General features: G+C 31.7%; 2 protein-coding genes across 2 annotated transcripts; both read left to right on the top strand.

Annotated features, from left to right (window-relative positions):
• Nucleotides 1-761: 761 nt before the first annotated feature.
• On the top strand, nucleotides 762-5,378 carry HELRODRAFT_167862 (hypothetical protein; the record flags this gene model as incomplete). The annotated part of the gene is made up of 6 exons (XM_009013591.1): nucleotides 762-903; nucleotides 967-1,040; nucleotides 1,305-1,472; nucleotides 2,973-3,036; nucleotides 3,173-3,325; nucleotides 5,359-5,378. 6 exons carry the CDS (start codon nucleotides 762-764, stop codon nucleotides 5,376-5,378), a joined length of 621 nt encoding a protein of 206 aa, XP_009011839.1.
• Nucleotides 5,379-11,180: 5,802 nt separating this feature from the next.
• On the top strand, nucleotides 11,181-13,438 carry HELRODRAFT_167861 (hypothetical protein; the record flags this gene model as incomplete). The annotated part of the gene is made up of 3 exons (XM_009013590.1): nucleotides 11,181-12,195; nucleotides 12,280-12,644; nucleotides 13,379-13,438. The coding sequence occupies 3 exons, from the start codon at nucleotides 11,181-11,183 to the stop codon at nucleotides 13,436-13,438; spliced, it is 1,440 nt and encodes a 479-aa protein (XP_009011838.1).
• Nucleotides 13,439-16,192: the final 2,754 nt, after the last annotated feature.

Below are 16,192 nucleotides of genomic sequence, written 5' to 3'. Positions count from 1 at the left end.
TCAATGTTTTTTGAAAATAAATATAATATGAAGCTTTTCCGCCAATAAATAAATAAGCGTATTAATTTCATCTGGTTTAAAACTAATTAATATTCATGATCTTTTTTATTTTCTCAGGACATCTGGGAATCAATTTTCCGATCATCATCATCACCATCAGAGTCTTCATCATCATCATCATAACCATCACCTGCAGCAGTCAAATCAATTTCTTTATTTGTATCATTATCATTCCCACCCTTGCCATCATCATCATCATCATCATCATGAATATCATCACGATCATCATCATCATCATGATGAACATCGCCATGGAAAGCGCACCAACAGTGGTTCACCGAGAAATGATGATAATCATCCAAATGGTGCTGATGATGGTGACAACGTGGATGGTGAAGGTGGTGATGATGATGATGTCTGCAGGGAGGGTACTGATGATGATGACGATGATGATGTAACCAGGCGGCATTTTGATACAGGTAGGAACATACATAACTGTATTGTATGTAATGTGTAAAAATGGATAAATGGATGGAAGGATGAATAAATGAATGAACGAATGAATTAATTAATTAATTGAATAATTAATTGATAGATGGATAGAGAGATAAATGAATAAATAAAAGAATGAAGGAATGAATAATTGTAAATACAAAAATATAGCGATAATGAAGTAAGAAAATGTAAATGGAGATGATTTCGTAATGATAGTGATGAAGTTTGAGTTGATGATGATGATGACAACGGCGAAGATGATGACGATGATAACGAGAGGAGCAATAACAGTCATTACGAATCAGGAATGTTTGGTGCATGTGGTGTGTGGTGCATGCTGGCTCGCCTCCACGCTGAACTTCCATCTTAACCTTCAACATCGACCGCAAAGGAATGCACAATCCTTAGGTCGGTTCGTAACGCAAACTCTCTCAGGTGCACTGGAATTATCACATGCACATTTGCACATAGGAGAGAAATGTAAAATTATTTTTGAAGCTGGAATGTTAGGCCAAAAGTTACCAACGCGAGATGGCGTAGTGGTTGTAGGCGTCCGGTTTTGTATTGCAGTGTTACGGACTCCAATTCAAAGACGTTCTCGTGTAAAATGTGCATCATGAGTCGTTGATCCCACACACACTCACGGATGTTGTGTGATGGTTTAGATTTCTGAGCTACCGCAACAATTAAAATAATTAATTTTTTATTCTCTCAACTATTGAAATATTTACATCTATTTATATCTACAAAATAAGATATTCATTTCAAACTTCATAAAAAGCGTTAACGACCGTTCAAATTTTTTACAGATATCAAAAATGTTCCTCACAATCATAGTAGACAACAACAACAAAAACAACAACAACTCTGCCAACAACAACGCCAACAAATATTTCAACACACTCAACAAGTCTACCAACACAAGACTGCATTATGTTGCGTTGATCTTCACTCCGGGTTTCCCAATGGCTCTGAAGGTATGTGTAAATGGATGGCGTGATGTGAGGCGTTTGTGTGGTTGCTGTTGTGGCTGCTGTTGTGGTTGCTGTTGTAGTTGCTGTTGTGGTTGCTGTTGTAGCTGCTGTTGTGGTTAGGGTGCTGTTTTTGAATTGTGATATGTGATTTGCTACCATTCATTGAATCATCTCTAGAATACTTGCCCACAGTTCGTCGTCATTCAATCGCAAGTTTCAACCGAATTTTAAAAATTTTAAGAACGAAATCTTATTCGTTCTAGTTTTTGTGCAGTGCGTTCAAGACATGTTGTGATGGTTTTTGAATACGTGTTAACTACGTATGCGTGTAATTGAATATAACGATGAATTTATGGCTTCCGACTTGTTCGTTGCACAATGTTGATGATAGCTTTATGTACGATCTTACTTTTGTTTTTTTTTTTAGTTGGCTTGCTGGCATTTTTTTTTATGTAATTTAATTATTATTCTTTATTGGCGTCGTTTTGAGATATATATATCTTTGTTTTGGTAAGGTTTGTTGTTGAAAGTTCTACAATTGCTAACATGGTTTAGCTGATCGGTTGTTATCAAATTTAATTTTATGTTTTTGTTGTTGTTGAACAACTGAAATGCCATTAAAAACTACAAAACATCAATCCATATTATTTTTTGTGCAACAAGAATCATCACACACATTACCAACGATGCTAATGTTGCATCGGCATTAATGTTTTAACGACGTTAATGTTTTATTAACGTTTTGCACTGGCCATCAATTAATTGAAACATCTTCACTAGCTTCTTAGAAAGCTCTTAACATTTTCTTAATCACCTTTTTCTTCAATTAATTCGCCAAATGTATGCGACACCAACTTTTTTTCTTACTTTAGAAACTTCATCGTTCCTCTGTGTTTTCTCTAAATTTTACATAGCACTTTTTAAAAACCCCTGCAGAGAAAACAAAACAATTTTATACCTGGGTATTTATTCATTGTAACAAAAATTACTGCTTGTTGAAAGCACAAAAAACATATTTATATTAGTTGATGGAGACTATTTTGCATTTTGTAAACCAAACAATTTTATTTCTTTGTTTCTTCAATGTAGAAAATCCAAACTAATATAAATTTTGAAAAAGTGTTTAATACTAAATATATTAATAATGAAAATATTGCTTGATATTGCATCTGGTTGTGGATGTTCACTGTGTTGTGAATGTTTATCAAGTTGATGATGTTCATCATGTTCACCCTGTTGCGAATGGATTGTTCACCATAATGCGAATCTTCATTATTTCAACATGCTTGTAATTTTTTTACATTTAAGCTAAATATTTCATTCATTTTTTACCTGATATAAATTGTTTCTTGAAATTGAAACAGAGCTGGAAGGAGACCAATCGTCGTCCTCACAATTCTCCGAGTCATTCAAACGACTACCACAACTGCAAACAGTATCAGTTGCAGCAGCAACAACGCCAATTAACCTCAAGTCTCTTTCGACTTCATCGACCACAAACAGACCTGCTTCATCAAACGCGAAAACATTCTCCTCGTCATCATCAGTTCCTCTAGCCCGACAGCTAGTACGTCTGCCTCTGTTAACCTCAACACAAATAAATGTTACATCACTTTTGTCCCCATCAACACAGGCATTATCATCACTACCACTAACATCATCATTTTCATCACCATCTTCTTCATCACCGTCATCATCATTAGCTGTGGCCTCCAAAACAGTATTATCGTCATCGCCAGGTGTCAGTGAAGTGATTTCATCATCTTTAGATTCATCAACTCAAAAAAGTGTGAGTAAAGTTTTGTTGAGGTTGTTGATGTTTTACGAGATTCAAATGACGTCAAAATTTATTTCAGGTTTATTACTCTTTTATATAAAACATTTTTTCGTCAAGTTATTTCATAGATGTGGTTTTTTTTCAAGTTTATTGGCATGAGGTTTGACATGCATGCAAACATATGGCAACTGATGGAAAAACTAGAAATTCAAAGTGGTAGTAATATTAACAAAGTAGTTACATAAAGGTAATATAAACAAAACACAAAATTAGTTGTTATTAACTTTCAGCTCTAATTTCTTCTTTGACTTTTTATCATTAATGTTAACTAAAATTTGAATCAACTTTGAATCACTTACTGATGTGTTTGTTGCCTTGCCACGATGATAACAGTTTATCTACGGAAAGAGGCTATTTTGATATGAAGAAAGTTTCTGGTAAACGATTTGTCTTGTAAAATCTTTTTTTATAAGTTTTAGTTCTAAGTTCTACTTCTACTAAAAAATGTTTACATTCTTTGTCATAATTTTTAAAATTGCGTACATATGCCCATTTCATGCCTTTAGAAGAAATGTATGCTGCTAGAAGGAGCCGGTGTAAATCTTTACTTCAACTATTGATTGTATAAACCATGAACCAGAAAAATAAAACATTCTCACAAGAAATAAATTGTGAATGATAATATAACTTTCACGTGATTTTAACAAAGAGCAAAACTTAAAAAAATATGTTAAAGTTATTTTTGAGGAACACTGTACTATTTTGTTAAAGAAATCACAAAACAGAAAACAAAAATTAACTCGCCACCTAAACGCTTTTCCAATAAAAGCGTATAATAAACCTATTCATAATAAATACTGTAAAACATTCGTTCACAAATGCCTGAGTAATGGTAATGTAGGTGTGCGAATGAACGCCCATCTATTCATTCAACTTTCCATGTGACGTCATTCGTCTCCAGTTTCGGCGTGTGTATTAGGAGAAATTAATAATCCGAGGTGAGAAGGTTCAATGACTCACTAGTGTGTTTGTGTGTGTGTGTTTGTGTGTGTGTGTGTGTGTGTGTGTGTCCGCTTGTGGGTGCCTTTGTATGCGTGAGCGTATTCCAATGAAAATTGAAATTAATACTGACATATATAAACTATAGAAACAAAAAAAAAATAAAAATGGAAATTTATAATGAGCTTATAATGATAAGACGAGGATGATTTCTGATTATTATCTTTCCCAAGTCATCCTCAATCCTAATTCAAATTTTAATAAATTTTTATTGTTTGCATTTGTTTAGGTCACTACGTTTGCCTTAATGTTTGGTTCATCGATTCTAATTTAATTTAATAACATTTTTTTAAATTGAGACGACGCTCAATTTTAACCAGTGAAGTTTGTTTTATTGACAAAATTTTTTATTTCTCTAGCGCATTAGAAAGTCATCAAGCCTTCTGGTGTCCAAGAAGAAAATGAAGAAACGTCAAAAGTTTGTTACTTTTTGTCTTGCAATTTTTACTTCGTTTCATTTAAAACAAGAATTTTTATGTGGTGCATTATTAACGAATCAGTTGATGGGAGTTGGCAAGGAGAAATATTGATTTGTAGGTCATGGACCTCAATTAAAAACATTTTAAGGAAATCATTTATAGCGGCACCTGCTAATTCTGAAGAGGATATTCGGTAAACATTTTGTTCCCAGGGAAATAAATTATCCCTCCGTTGCCCGCTGCATTGTTTGTTCTGGAGGTGGTGCATTTCTTGTTTTTTGGACATAATCCTACGACATAATTGTTTGCATGCAAACATATTTTTTATGCACAAAGATGTCTGAAAAAGAGATTTTAAAATGCCTAAAACAAAAAGTTGATGAGACTCAAATGTAAAGAAGTGCAGATTCAGATGTGTGCTGTGCATGTGTTAGGTGGTTTCTATTTGGTGCATGAGTCTTAAGCACAAAATAAAATGATACACATTTATATTTGTAACATTAAATTTCTTTGTATTTTGTCTGAACTTTATTTATCTGTGAAAAATTACTGAATCTAAACTAAATCTGATTACGAGTTCTCAGTGGTATGATTAGTTAAACAATAACATTTGAAATTTTTCTCATCAAAACAGTCGTCAGTAGAGAACGTTGATAGCTAAAAATGAAACCGAAACCGAATTGAATCTCCAAAATTGAATAAAAACCCTAAATAAATGTACTTAAACATTTTTCTTGTTTAGAACAATTTTGAATGTTGTTGTCTCAATTAATCGTACTAAATCGTTTTTGAAACCGCTGATATGATTAATCAACGAAAGACCGAAGTTTATTTGGTGCAACTCCAACAGTGTTCAATGGTGCACACACCACACACACACACACACACGCGCACACACACGCACACACACATGCACAACGTAACGTAACGTAAAGACACGTATGTTTTGAACATAGGTTTCCTGTTCACCCACACGGCTTACTGAGTTAATTTTTGTTAAATTTTTTTGAACCCCTTGAATAAAAGAATTATTTATACAACTATAATGTGAGTTGTGTCAAAGACTGTGATGGAAAAGTCTCAGTGAAGTCAACGTTATTATAACTGCTCTCAACTAACATCTACACAGAATTTTTCCAAGTAAAAGGGAATTTTGAGCAAACAACAAATTTTTTTTTTCGAAAACCAAAAAAACTTCTAGGCGTCGATAAATAAAAAATTTCTTTTGAACAATTTTTGGCTGAACGCTACAACAAACTGAATGAGGAGATGAAAAAAAACTCGCTGGTTAGTGTAAAAGATCTCAAATGGTACCCCCTTGTTGCATCTAATAAATTAAGACCTGCTTAGATAAGAATGAGGCAGCCAGGTTGAAGAAAATGTTTTACACGAACAAATTGCACGTGTAAGATTAGCACCGCTTCTTATTGAACGAGTTTTATCGTTTAATTTATGCTTCCTTCAATAGACATATATTTTGTTTTTCAATTTCAATGGCTGTTGTTTTATTAAACATTATTGTTGCTGCTAAATTTATTTTTTGATTTGATGTTTTGTTTACTAACGTTGAAAAGCATCAAAAGAGAGATGTTTGCGATTTGAAAGAATTTTGCAACAAATTTAGTAGATTTTTATAATGACTTTACAAATTATTTAATTTTGTAACTTTTTTGATGTTATTTATATTTCATTTATTTGACATTTAAATTGAAGTCTAGTAAAACAAGAAACTTTTAACTTCCTTAAAAACTATTCTACAAAAATTGATGACGTCTTAGAAATGAAACGGAAAGAAATAAATTAAAAATTTTCAATCAAATTTTTGTGTTTAAAGATAAGATTGCGATCAAACTTTTTTCAAATTTTATTTTTTATTAGTTATTTATGTACATTATATTTTTGTACAAATAAAATTTCCTGTTTTTACTACCTAAATCAGATCTCAACCGAACAACGACGATGACGACGACGATGAAGATGACAATGACGAGAATAAAACTATGAACAAAAACAACAAAACGATGTTTGTGAGCTCCGTACAAATTGATCACGTGGCAGTCAATAAAATAGATGACGTCATCAAATGTTCCCGAAGCCTCCCTAGTCAGTTGAATGCGAAGGACCCGGCTGAAAATAAGAAAGGTGTGTTGCGTTCAAAATTATTTTTAACGATTGTATTTATTTTGTTGAGGATATTTGTAAATAAATTTTAACGCTAGTCAAAGGGATGCAATCTAAAAAATTAAAATTCTTAAATTAATGAGTGATCAGCCTTGAAACTTGCTGAAATGTTAGGCTGAATCAGTCTTATTCGTCTGTTTCAATGTTTATTACATATAGAGCGTTATTATTAACAATATCATTTTATTCCTTCAAAGCAAAATGAAATTTGATACTTATAAAAATAAAATAATTCGCTAAAATAAAATAATTAACTCTATAAAAAGACTACGTACTTACATATATATTTGTTTTAACTTATTTATCTGTTACAATTCTTTCATCAATATTTTTCAGTGCATGTAAGCACTCGTGAAACAAGGCATCACACACATTGCTTGTGACAGGGAAGGATCTTTTTGCAATCGAATCTCGTCACTGCAATAGCAATGCCAGGCACTTTACCATTACACCATCATACAGCCCAGAACGATTTTGTCGCGTTGTTTGTGGTGCTTAGTATCGTAACAATGTTTTTGAGATTTCAAATTAACAAAAAATGTGTCCAGGGTGTTGAAATAATGTTTCAAAAAATTCCATTTACGAAATTAATCTCTTCAGGACTGTGCTGTCAATCTGCAAATTTGTTGAAATTTCAACACCATTTCGATTTGTTTTCAAGATGCGCTTATGCAAAAAATTCTTCATTTTGGTGGCTTATATTTCATGTTCATCTAACTGTTTTTTTAATCTAGTTTGATGCATCTAGGTCTGCGAGTCTGCATCTTGTGAAAATATTGCATTTATACGCGTCGACGTTAAAATATGTATTATATAAGCATTTGCATGGGCTTCATACATTTTTTTTTGTTTTTTATTCTGTAAATTAAACTCTGTCAGCGCAACTCAGAGGATGTAACAACATGCAAGTCTATGGCCTAAGTGTCAAGTATTTTTTTTGTTTGTATGCGTTCCAGGTTGCATCTGTTTGTATTCGATTTGATATGCGACAGAAAACATAGATTTGGTATGCAGAAATTTTGCGCCAAGAGTTCAACGTTTCTCTGATGTCGGTGGGTCCCTGGATGATATTTATTGCGTTTCAGTGCGCTTTCGTTATCTTCCTCTTGACTTGAAATAAAATATTCTTTGAACGGTAATAAATTTTTTCTACAATTAAATTAAATTTAATTTCATTCTTCCCTAAGAACTAAATTTAAAAAATAAATTTTTATAGAATTGCATTGCATTTGCTTTGAAGCAATTTCAATTTTGAATTTTTCGCAAAATTTTCGCATTCACTCAACTTATTTCGACTTTAAATAATGGCAAGTAATAAAAATGCGTTGATAATTTAAAATTTCTTTGACATTTGTTTGAAATGTCACAAAATGTTCTAGTTTGTTACTTTTATAGAAAATTTAAATGCTAAAGACCATCGAAAATAATTTGATTGGAAAATATTATGCCTGTTCAGCAGTGCATTATCAAGTCTAGATTAATATATAAACTTTAAGTAAAGGCTCAATTTACATGTAAATCACTTAGAATAACTAACCAAGAACTAAGTAGAGAAATAAATAATACAAAACTCACAAAATTCATTTGATTTTTGACTTCTCTCATTGGAAAAAAGGTAAAGCAGAAATCAATACCGAACTGATATAATAGTAAATATTATTACAAGGACAACAACACTTTTTATCAATAAGAGCCAACCCATAGAAATTATTTTTAACCATGCTCTTGAAAGTGTTCGTAGAATCCGCTAATATTTTTACATCCAGTCCGCTCCAGTCTGTTATTGCAGATGCCTTGTTTTATTGGGTGCGTTTTTTTTCTTAAAAATTTTCAGTTTTCGTCATCTGGTTGAAGTATTTTGAAATAAATGACTACGTGCTCTTATACACATTGTATTTGATACCGTATATGACTTTTTGAGAATGCACGTTTGAATGTATGTATTTATTTGTATCTACCTACATTACATGTCTGTCTAAATTAGTAGTCGATGCATCGATTATTTTTTAAAACATTGAAATTATCAGATACCATTAAAAGTTTTTTCTCTTCTCATTACCGAGACTGATGTACCGGTACTAAACTTTCAAGTTCCTGGTAAAACGCGTATAAATTTTTCCACTGCTTGATTAGCAAAACTAAGGCCACTTACTTGGGCCATTAAGACTGTGAAAGAAAATAAATTTTCAGTTAGGGTCGTTGCACTAAAGGGAAAACAAAAACACTAATTTAAAAAACAAACTTAGATGCTTCTAAATAAATAAAAGAAGCGTTAACACGCTGACGGAAAAAACGTTGATTTGATGTTGATGAGCGTGATGTGATGTTTACATTAGCTGCCGAGTTGTACGATCATCCTCATTAAAAACTATCGAGTCACACAATGGACAGATGTTGTCGCTTGCCATTTGTGTCTTTCTTATTGCTGCTGCTGTTGATGTTGTTGTTGTTGATAATGCTAGTGATTTTTTGTTTGGGATTTTTATAATATTTTGTATATAGCAAAAACAAAATTCAAAAGTTTTTAATAGAGTATTTTATGCCGATTTCTAACTTCAATAAAAAGAAAGTTGTCTCAAAAACGTCAAAAATTTCTAAAAAGATGAAGTGATAACACGATGATGGCGATGATGGTGATGACTAAAACATTGTTGCAGATGCTGCATACTGAATATTGTTAGTAAAGTGCTGTATGCTGTATATTGCTGGTGAAGTTGGGGGCGTGAAGAATGTTGTTGATGTTTAAGACATCATTGCTTCCGCCGGCAAGACAATCTGAAGACGAAGGTTATATTGTTCGCTGCTGTTCATGTTTACGATGGTTATTTTTAGACAATGAAAATGACGTTTTCGTCAGTGTTGACATCTTGTAGAACGTTCAATTGGGTTTGGTTGCTATTATTAGAATGACATTGTTTTCAAAAACATTTGCTGACTGTAGGTTTTCAGATGAAAAATATTTTCTATTTCGCAATTCCGTTGTTTATATTTTGAGGAGTTTATTATTTGAAAAACGGTTACTTTTTTTAGCGTTTTTGACACATTACATTATTTTGTTATCAAGTTTGCTATATATCAAATTAATATTTTAATCGGTGAAGTTTTAATCAGTGTAAATTGAAACTAATAAGTGACCATGCAATAAATATTCACATCACACCTCGCATACATTAAAGCTGATATAAACATTAGGAAAGCGATAATTGCTTCCATTAAGATGAGGCATTCCATCAGATGAAAAAATAGGATCGTACCTGTGCTGCCTGTTTACACCTGTATTACCATTTGAGGCATTCAATGCTTGTTAAGTGATATTGAATTTTATTTTTAATGCATTACTTCACATCATTTGTCCGAAACTAAGTACCTCTGAATTTGTTAGATCAGTGTTTGTTCAGCACTACGAATGTAGTTGAATATTAAGTGAGTTGTGTTATATTGTGTTTCATTATTTGTGTGGCGCATCTCTTGAGGCGTCTTCAGTCAGAAGCGTTAATAATGCTGCTGATTGCTAAATTAATGATTCTTCAAATGTTCAACAACGAGCTGAAAGATTATTCAAAAAAATTTTTGCTAACAATTCTAGTACGCACTGCTGATAATGAGAAACATATGACACTCTTCCCAGATATTTTCAAAATTCTTCAAAATATTTGGAAAATTCTTCTAAATGGAAAAGTAAACAACGTATGTTTGCGCGGAAAAAATGGAACACGCTTGATATTAAGCAGTCATATAGTGGATGAAACAGTATTGAAATCTATCATTATAACCTTTGCGAATGTTCTTCTAATGCTTTTCTCACTTTTCAAATTTCAGATTGGCGTAATGTCGTGACAAGACCCATTCGTACAGAGGGCAAGAAACTGATCCTTGATGAAATAATGAGTAGTGTCAGACATTCAAAGAACACCAACACAAGTGATTTTTTGCATATTTCTACTTAGTTTTTTGATTCTATTTGAAATTAATTTGCAAAAAAATTTCATCAATTAAAATGAAAGATGGCTGTTAAATTTTATTTTAAAATAATTTTTTATTTAGCTTTAACCGTTTCATTTTAATAATTTTGCATTTGTTACTTGTGTACATTTTTATATATTTATTAGATGTGGGCATATGGACTTTTGGTTTGAGCCCACTGATAATGTTATGTTAATGTTATGTTAATGTTATGCCAATGTTATGTTAATGTTATGTTATATTTACACAGGTATTGATGAGCCTCAAATTTTAACAAGAAGAGTCAAACGAACATTCAAAAGCTTATTCAACATGACACCGAAACTGCACAAAAGTTTTAAAAAGGGACTTTACATCGTTTCGCTGGTACATCAAAAAGGGAAAGTCCTGGTGACTGGCGAAGATGTTCTACCAACCATCGAAATACAATGTGAACAGACCCCTTCTTCCGTTGCTCTGAAATCTGATTTCTACTGGCTCTCCAAAGTTATCTGCAACTGGTCAAATGTGAAACCTTTGAAGAATATTTTTGAAAGGCCGTCGACAATTACTGATTCTCTACATTTCAGATCATGCCTGCTTCAATCTGTTTATCAGATGCAGAAAATTGTCGGTTATGAGGATTTGGGCAACCTGCATTATCAGATTTTAAACGATCCAAACAGTGGTTCGCAAATTTTTCTTTTCATTAAAAACCTCCCTGACGACCTTCGAGTGACGTCATCGCTAAAATGGGGATCAGTCAACAAATTAATAAAGAAAAAAATGAACAGTTTCGAAAAAAGTGAAGAGAAAGCAGAACAAGCGCAAATGGACACAAACACAATGGACTACATCACTGCCAACATTCCGGATCTTGTTTCATTCAACGATTCTTGCGTTACCAGACTGCCTCGAGGTCTCTACATTGGATACGTAAAACTAACGTCATACATCGATCAACTGAGAATCATCGTTCCCGACAATCTCTCGAATGTCTTTCCGTTCGTTCAAGTTAGAAATAATGCGAAGGTTTCGAGCGAGGAATGGGACTCACTCATCAATTTGACAGCAACACCAACCAAATTAAACAAAGTTGACAGCACGCTGCAGCACAATTTCATCAACCAGTTATACGAATCATCGTTGGAGCTCATGCGAGATGTTGGCGTGCCTGAGGAAGATTTTCTTGAACACAGAGTTTATATGAATGAGGTGTTCGAATTTAGTAGCGAAGTTTCATTCATTTTGCTGATGCCAAACTTCAAACAAGTTTGTTCTGGCCTTGGAGAAGAAGAGAAAACAATTCCTGGCCACATATCACTGCCTCTGCAACAGTTTGAAATATGTAAGTATTTTTTTCTATCTCGTTTTGTGTATTATTAAACATTTATTTATTGTACAATTAAAATATTTTTTCATTAACTTTCAGATCACATGAAAACATATCACCCGGACCTAACAAAAAGATACGCTCTCTTATCAACACTGCTGGAAGCCGAAGTCGGAGTAACAAACCATTTAATTCGTCAGGGGGTATCCAGTGATGACGAAATGAAACTGAGAAATGAAATTCAAATTTTGAATCAGCAGCAAAAAAAACTGGACGATGCGTGGAAGAGTATGAGATGGATAGCTGAAGTCATCGGAAATGCACGTGACTCCAAGAGTACATCCTGCTTAGCACTGGAGAATTTGAGGTCGAGGTTGAACAGCCCGGAAGACGGTAGCGATGCATCATTAACATCTACCGACACTAATTTAACGTTCACATTTTCAACGAACCTTTCAGAAGATGTTAGCTGTTGAAGACGTCGCAGTGTTAAAACGAACAACTTGAAAGACGAGATTGTAAATATTCTGTACATAATCATTGATCGATTAATACTTGATTTGTGATAATGTTAATTTTGTGATTGTTGTTATCTTTTTCATTATAACCGACATTTTTTGTATGAAAACAATTTGGAATTAATCTACAAATGACTCACTATTTTTGTATCAAATATTATATAATGACCTTGGCAGAATTTTTACAAATTTCGAGTTCTGATTTCTTTAATTATAATTGAAATAACTACCCGTAAATAACAAAAATTGTAATTTGTTACAATTGTTATACAGTATTTATTATATTTTATTGAAAAAATTGATTATATGATTGCACCTTTAGTTACCCATGCATTTGAATGATATTTCGTCTGTTGTAAGCGATTAAAAAATGTTACAACTGAAAATTCGACAAGAAAATATTTTTGATCAAAAAAAATAATTATTCTTAGGAAAGAATTTAAATAAATTTATAAAACGTAGTAGTAATCTTTTAAAAAATTATGTTGTTACTTGTTATAAAAATTAATATTTTCATCCCAACCAAGACTCTCAATTTCAAACTTTGAATTTCAGTCTCAACGTGCATGTTTTCTTTTAAAGTTGCCAGGCCAAAGTTGTAGTAGCAAATGGACAAGTGAGACAAGGTAATCTCAGTGACCGCCATCACTAACCTAACTCATATTGCAACTCATTTAAAGGTAGTTATTTTAGCTGCAATGCTAACTACAAATCAGATCAGTGAAAAAATGAAAAATTAACTGGAAAATTTAAGGAACTCTTTTTATTGTTTATTGATGCACAATTTTTAGCAGACTATTTAAAATAAATCTTTATTCGTCACAATAAACGCTTAATTATTGGAGGCATGTAATGGTATTTTAAATGATAATTTTACAGTTTAGAAAAAATTTTACTAACGATTTCTCATAAAACTAAGCAAACACTTTCTCAGACCTAATCATAAAGAATTACAGATTTTAGGTTGAGATCTAGGTTTCAAAAGATTAAATATCGACGGATGATTCGACAAATGACAGATTTGCTAGAAGTATCAAATTGAATTTGATATGTTCAATTAATTTTTTTGATATGTTTGTTTTTGTACAATTATAATGAATTTGTCGATTTTTTAAAAATTCAATTAAAAGTAGTCAATGTCAAGTCAAATAGTCAATTTTTTGAATTTTCATGTCCTATTCAGAATTTCCTGACGATCGTTTGTAAAATATGATAAGTAAATCCATCTCAAATAAAAAGTTAAAGTAATATTAAGAATTCAATTGAATTTAAATTGTTCCCAAGACAGTTAACTTATAATTAACGCGTGCAACGTTTTGGGAGTTACATAACTTCTCGTCATTCCACAACGGAGTATTTTATATTTCTTGACTACGCACTAAAGTTTACATTCAATTCTTTGTTACTGTTACTTTGTTACTGCCATGTTTACGTGGAAGTATTATAATTTGTTATTGTGGGTCGACTTTGTCTCATAACAAATCTGTTCAATCTTCATTATATTATTATTTTTATTTGTTTCCTTATATTCCATTATTAATTCGTTCTTACGAATCGTTGAACAGAATTTTTGAAGGACACTGTTCGAAAACATTCGAACATAAATGAATATAAGTGTTTATTCAATGTGAAAATAGAAATTTAAATGTGATCCCACGCACGGTATTTGAGATGTATCGTTCAAATTAAATCACCACCATGCACACGCACACATGCATTCAAAACGATCCCATTAAAATAGCGTTCAAAGTTTAAAAAACGCTAGAAATTTTAAATAATACAAAAATGAAATAATATTTATTACGTTAATTGAAGGAAATATACAAAAGAAACTGTCCTCTCGTAAACGTGTGTGTACCCTAAGAGATGATTATGTGAAGGCACATTAATTTATGTTGCTACACATTCTTCAACATATCCATCCAACGTTCATCACCTACTTGCAATTCAGTTAAAAATAATAATTTACCTTTAATCATAGTTTAATCAAATAAATAAAATATTTAATATAGTCACACACAAACAATTATGTACGTTATTGTACATAAATATATTTATATATAGTTCAATTACTCAAACAGATTTTTGATTGTTAATTGTTTTAAAAGTGAAAATAAATAAAGAATCTTATGAAAATAGTGCACTAAACTGTTGGAAATAAAATGTACAGGATTCTTTTATTTACCGAAACTTTGGAGCAGAAGAAAAAAAAGAAAACAATTGAACAAGCGGTCCTAGCTACGATGATGACAATAATGGTGAGAAGCTTTACCGAAACTGATTTTCATCCGTTATAATATCATAATTCAATATACGTAATGATTCAAATTTTTCACGATCAATAATTTCAAATGAAAACTTTTATTTTAACGAAATAATTTAGTAAATGTGTTTGTGTAAGCGACCGACAAGGAGAAAACGAATTTGGCATATTCGTATCAATTTTTGGCAAATGTCAAAAAATATCAAACAAACCAACATTAAAATAATTATTTTAGAAACAATATGGGCTGATTTTGGTTCCACAAAAATATTAACATAAATAAAAAAAATGGTTATCGATGAAGAATTACTGAAGTACCAGTATTAACAAAAGAAACAGATGAGAAAGTTTACATGACGGATGAATTAGTGAAAAATGACTGAGCGACTAGTTAACATTTCACCTAAAAACCACATGCCTCCATTTTGTATGCAAAAATAAGATAGGCTGTGTGTCATGAGTTTAAAGTTTTAGCACATACAATCAATGAACATTTTTAAAGCAAACAAAAATAAAAAACTTGAAAGTTTGTAAAAAAATGTTGCTTAGAAAATAACAAAAAAAACTAATAGAAAAAACACAGGGCTGCACGTGAGCTGAAAAGAAACAAATTATCCAGTTGCTTCCTATTATAACTGGCAACTGATAATTAGAATCTCAGCCGATGTAAAAATAATAACAAGTGTTTTAGTTTTCTTAGCGAGTTTTGAAAATTTTCTTCTTGGAATTACCATTCATAATTTCAACCAAGGATAAAGAAAGCGAATTGCATCAAAAAAAGAAGAAAATATTAAGAGCAGAATGTACAGAAGACCAATTTGACAAATGAAGTTTTATGTGATGCTAATATAAATGCCACTGAACTTGTGAAATTTACATCATGAACCAAAAAAAAATTAGTACAACGCCGTATAGTGCCAGGAAACAATACTTTGAACAAAATGAAACAGATCAAAGAAAATATAAAAGTTAATAATTTTGCAAAAAAATTGAATGAGTTGCTGGAGATATAACAAACAACAAATTAACAAAAAGAAAATAATAATTACAAAAATATTGTTCTATTGCACGTGTTTAAAAAAAAATTGAAAAATAGTTAAACCGATGCACATATACAAATATATGTATATATATATACATATATACATACATATATATATATATATATATATATATATACATATATATATGTTGGTAATAGACCATAATTTTTACAATATTCTATAAATTC

The sequence above is a fragment of the Helobdella robusta genome, assembly GCF_000326865.2.
Source record: "Helobdella robusta unplaced genomic scaffold HELROscaffold_12, whole genome shotgun sequence".
NCBI classification, from domain to species: domain Eukaryota; kingdom Metazoa; phylum Annelida; class Clitellata; order Rhynchobdellida; family Glossiphoniidae; genus Helobdella; species Helobdella robusta.
The sequence above is the reverse complement of the archived record's forward strand: the minus strand, read 5'-3'. Positions and strand labels throughout refer to the sequence as shown.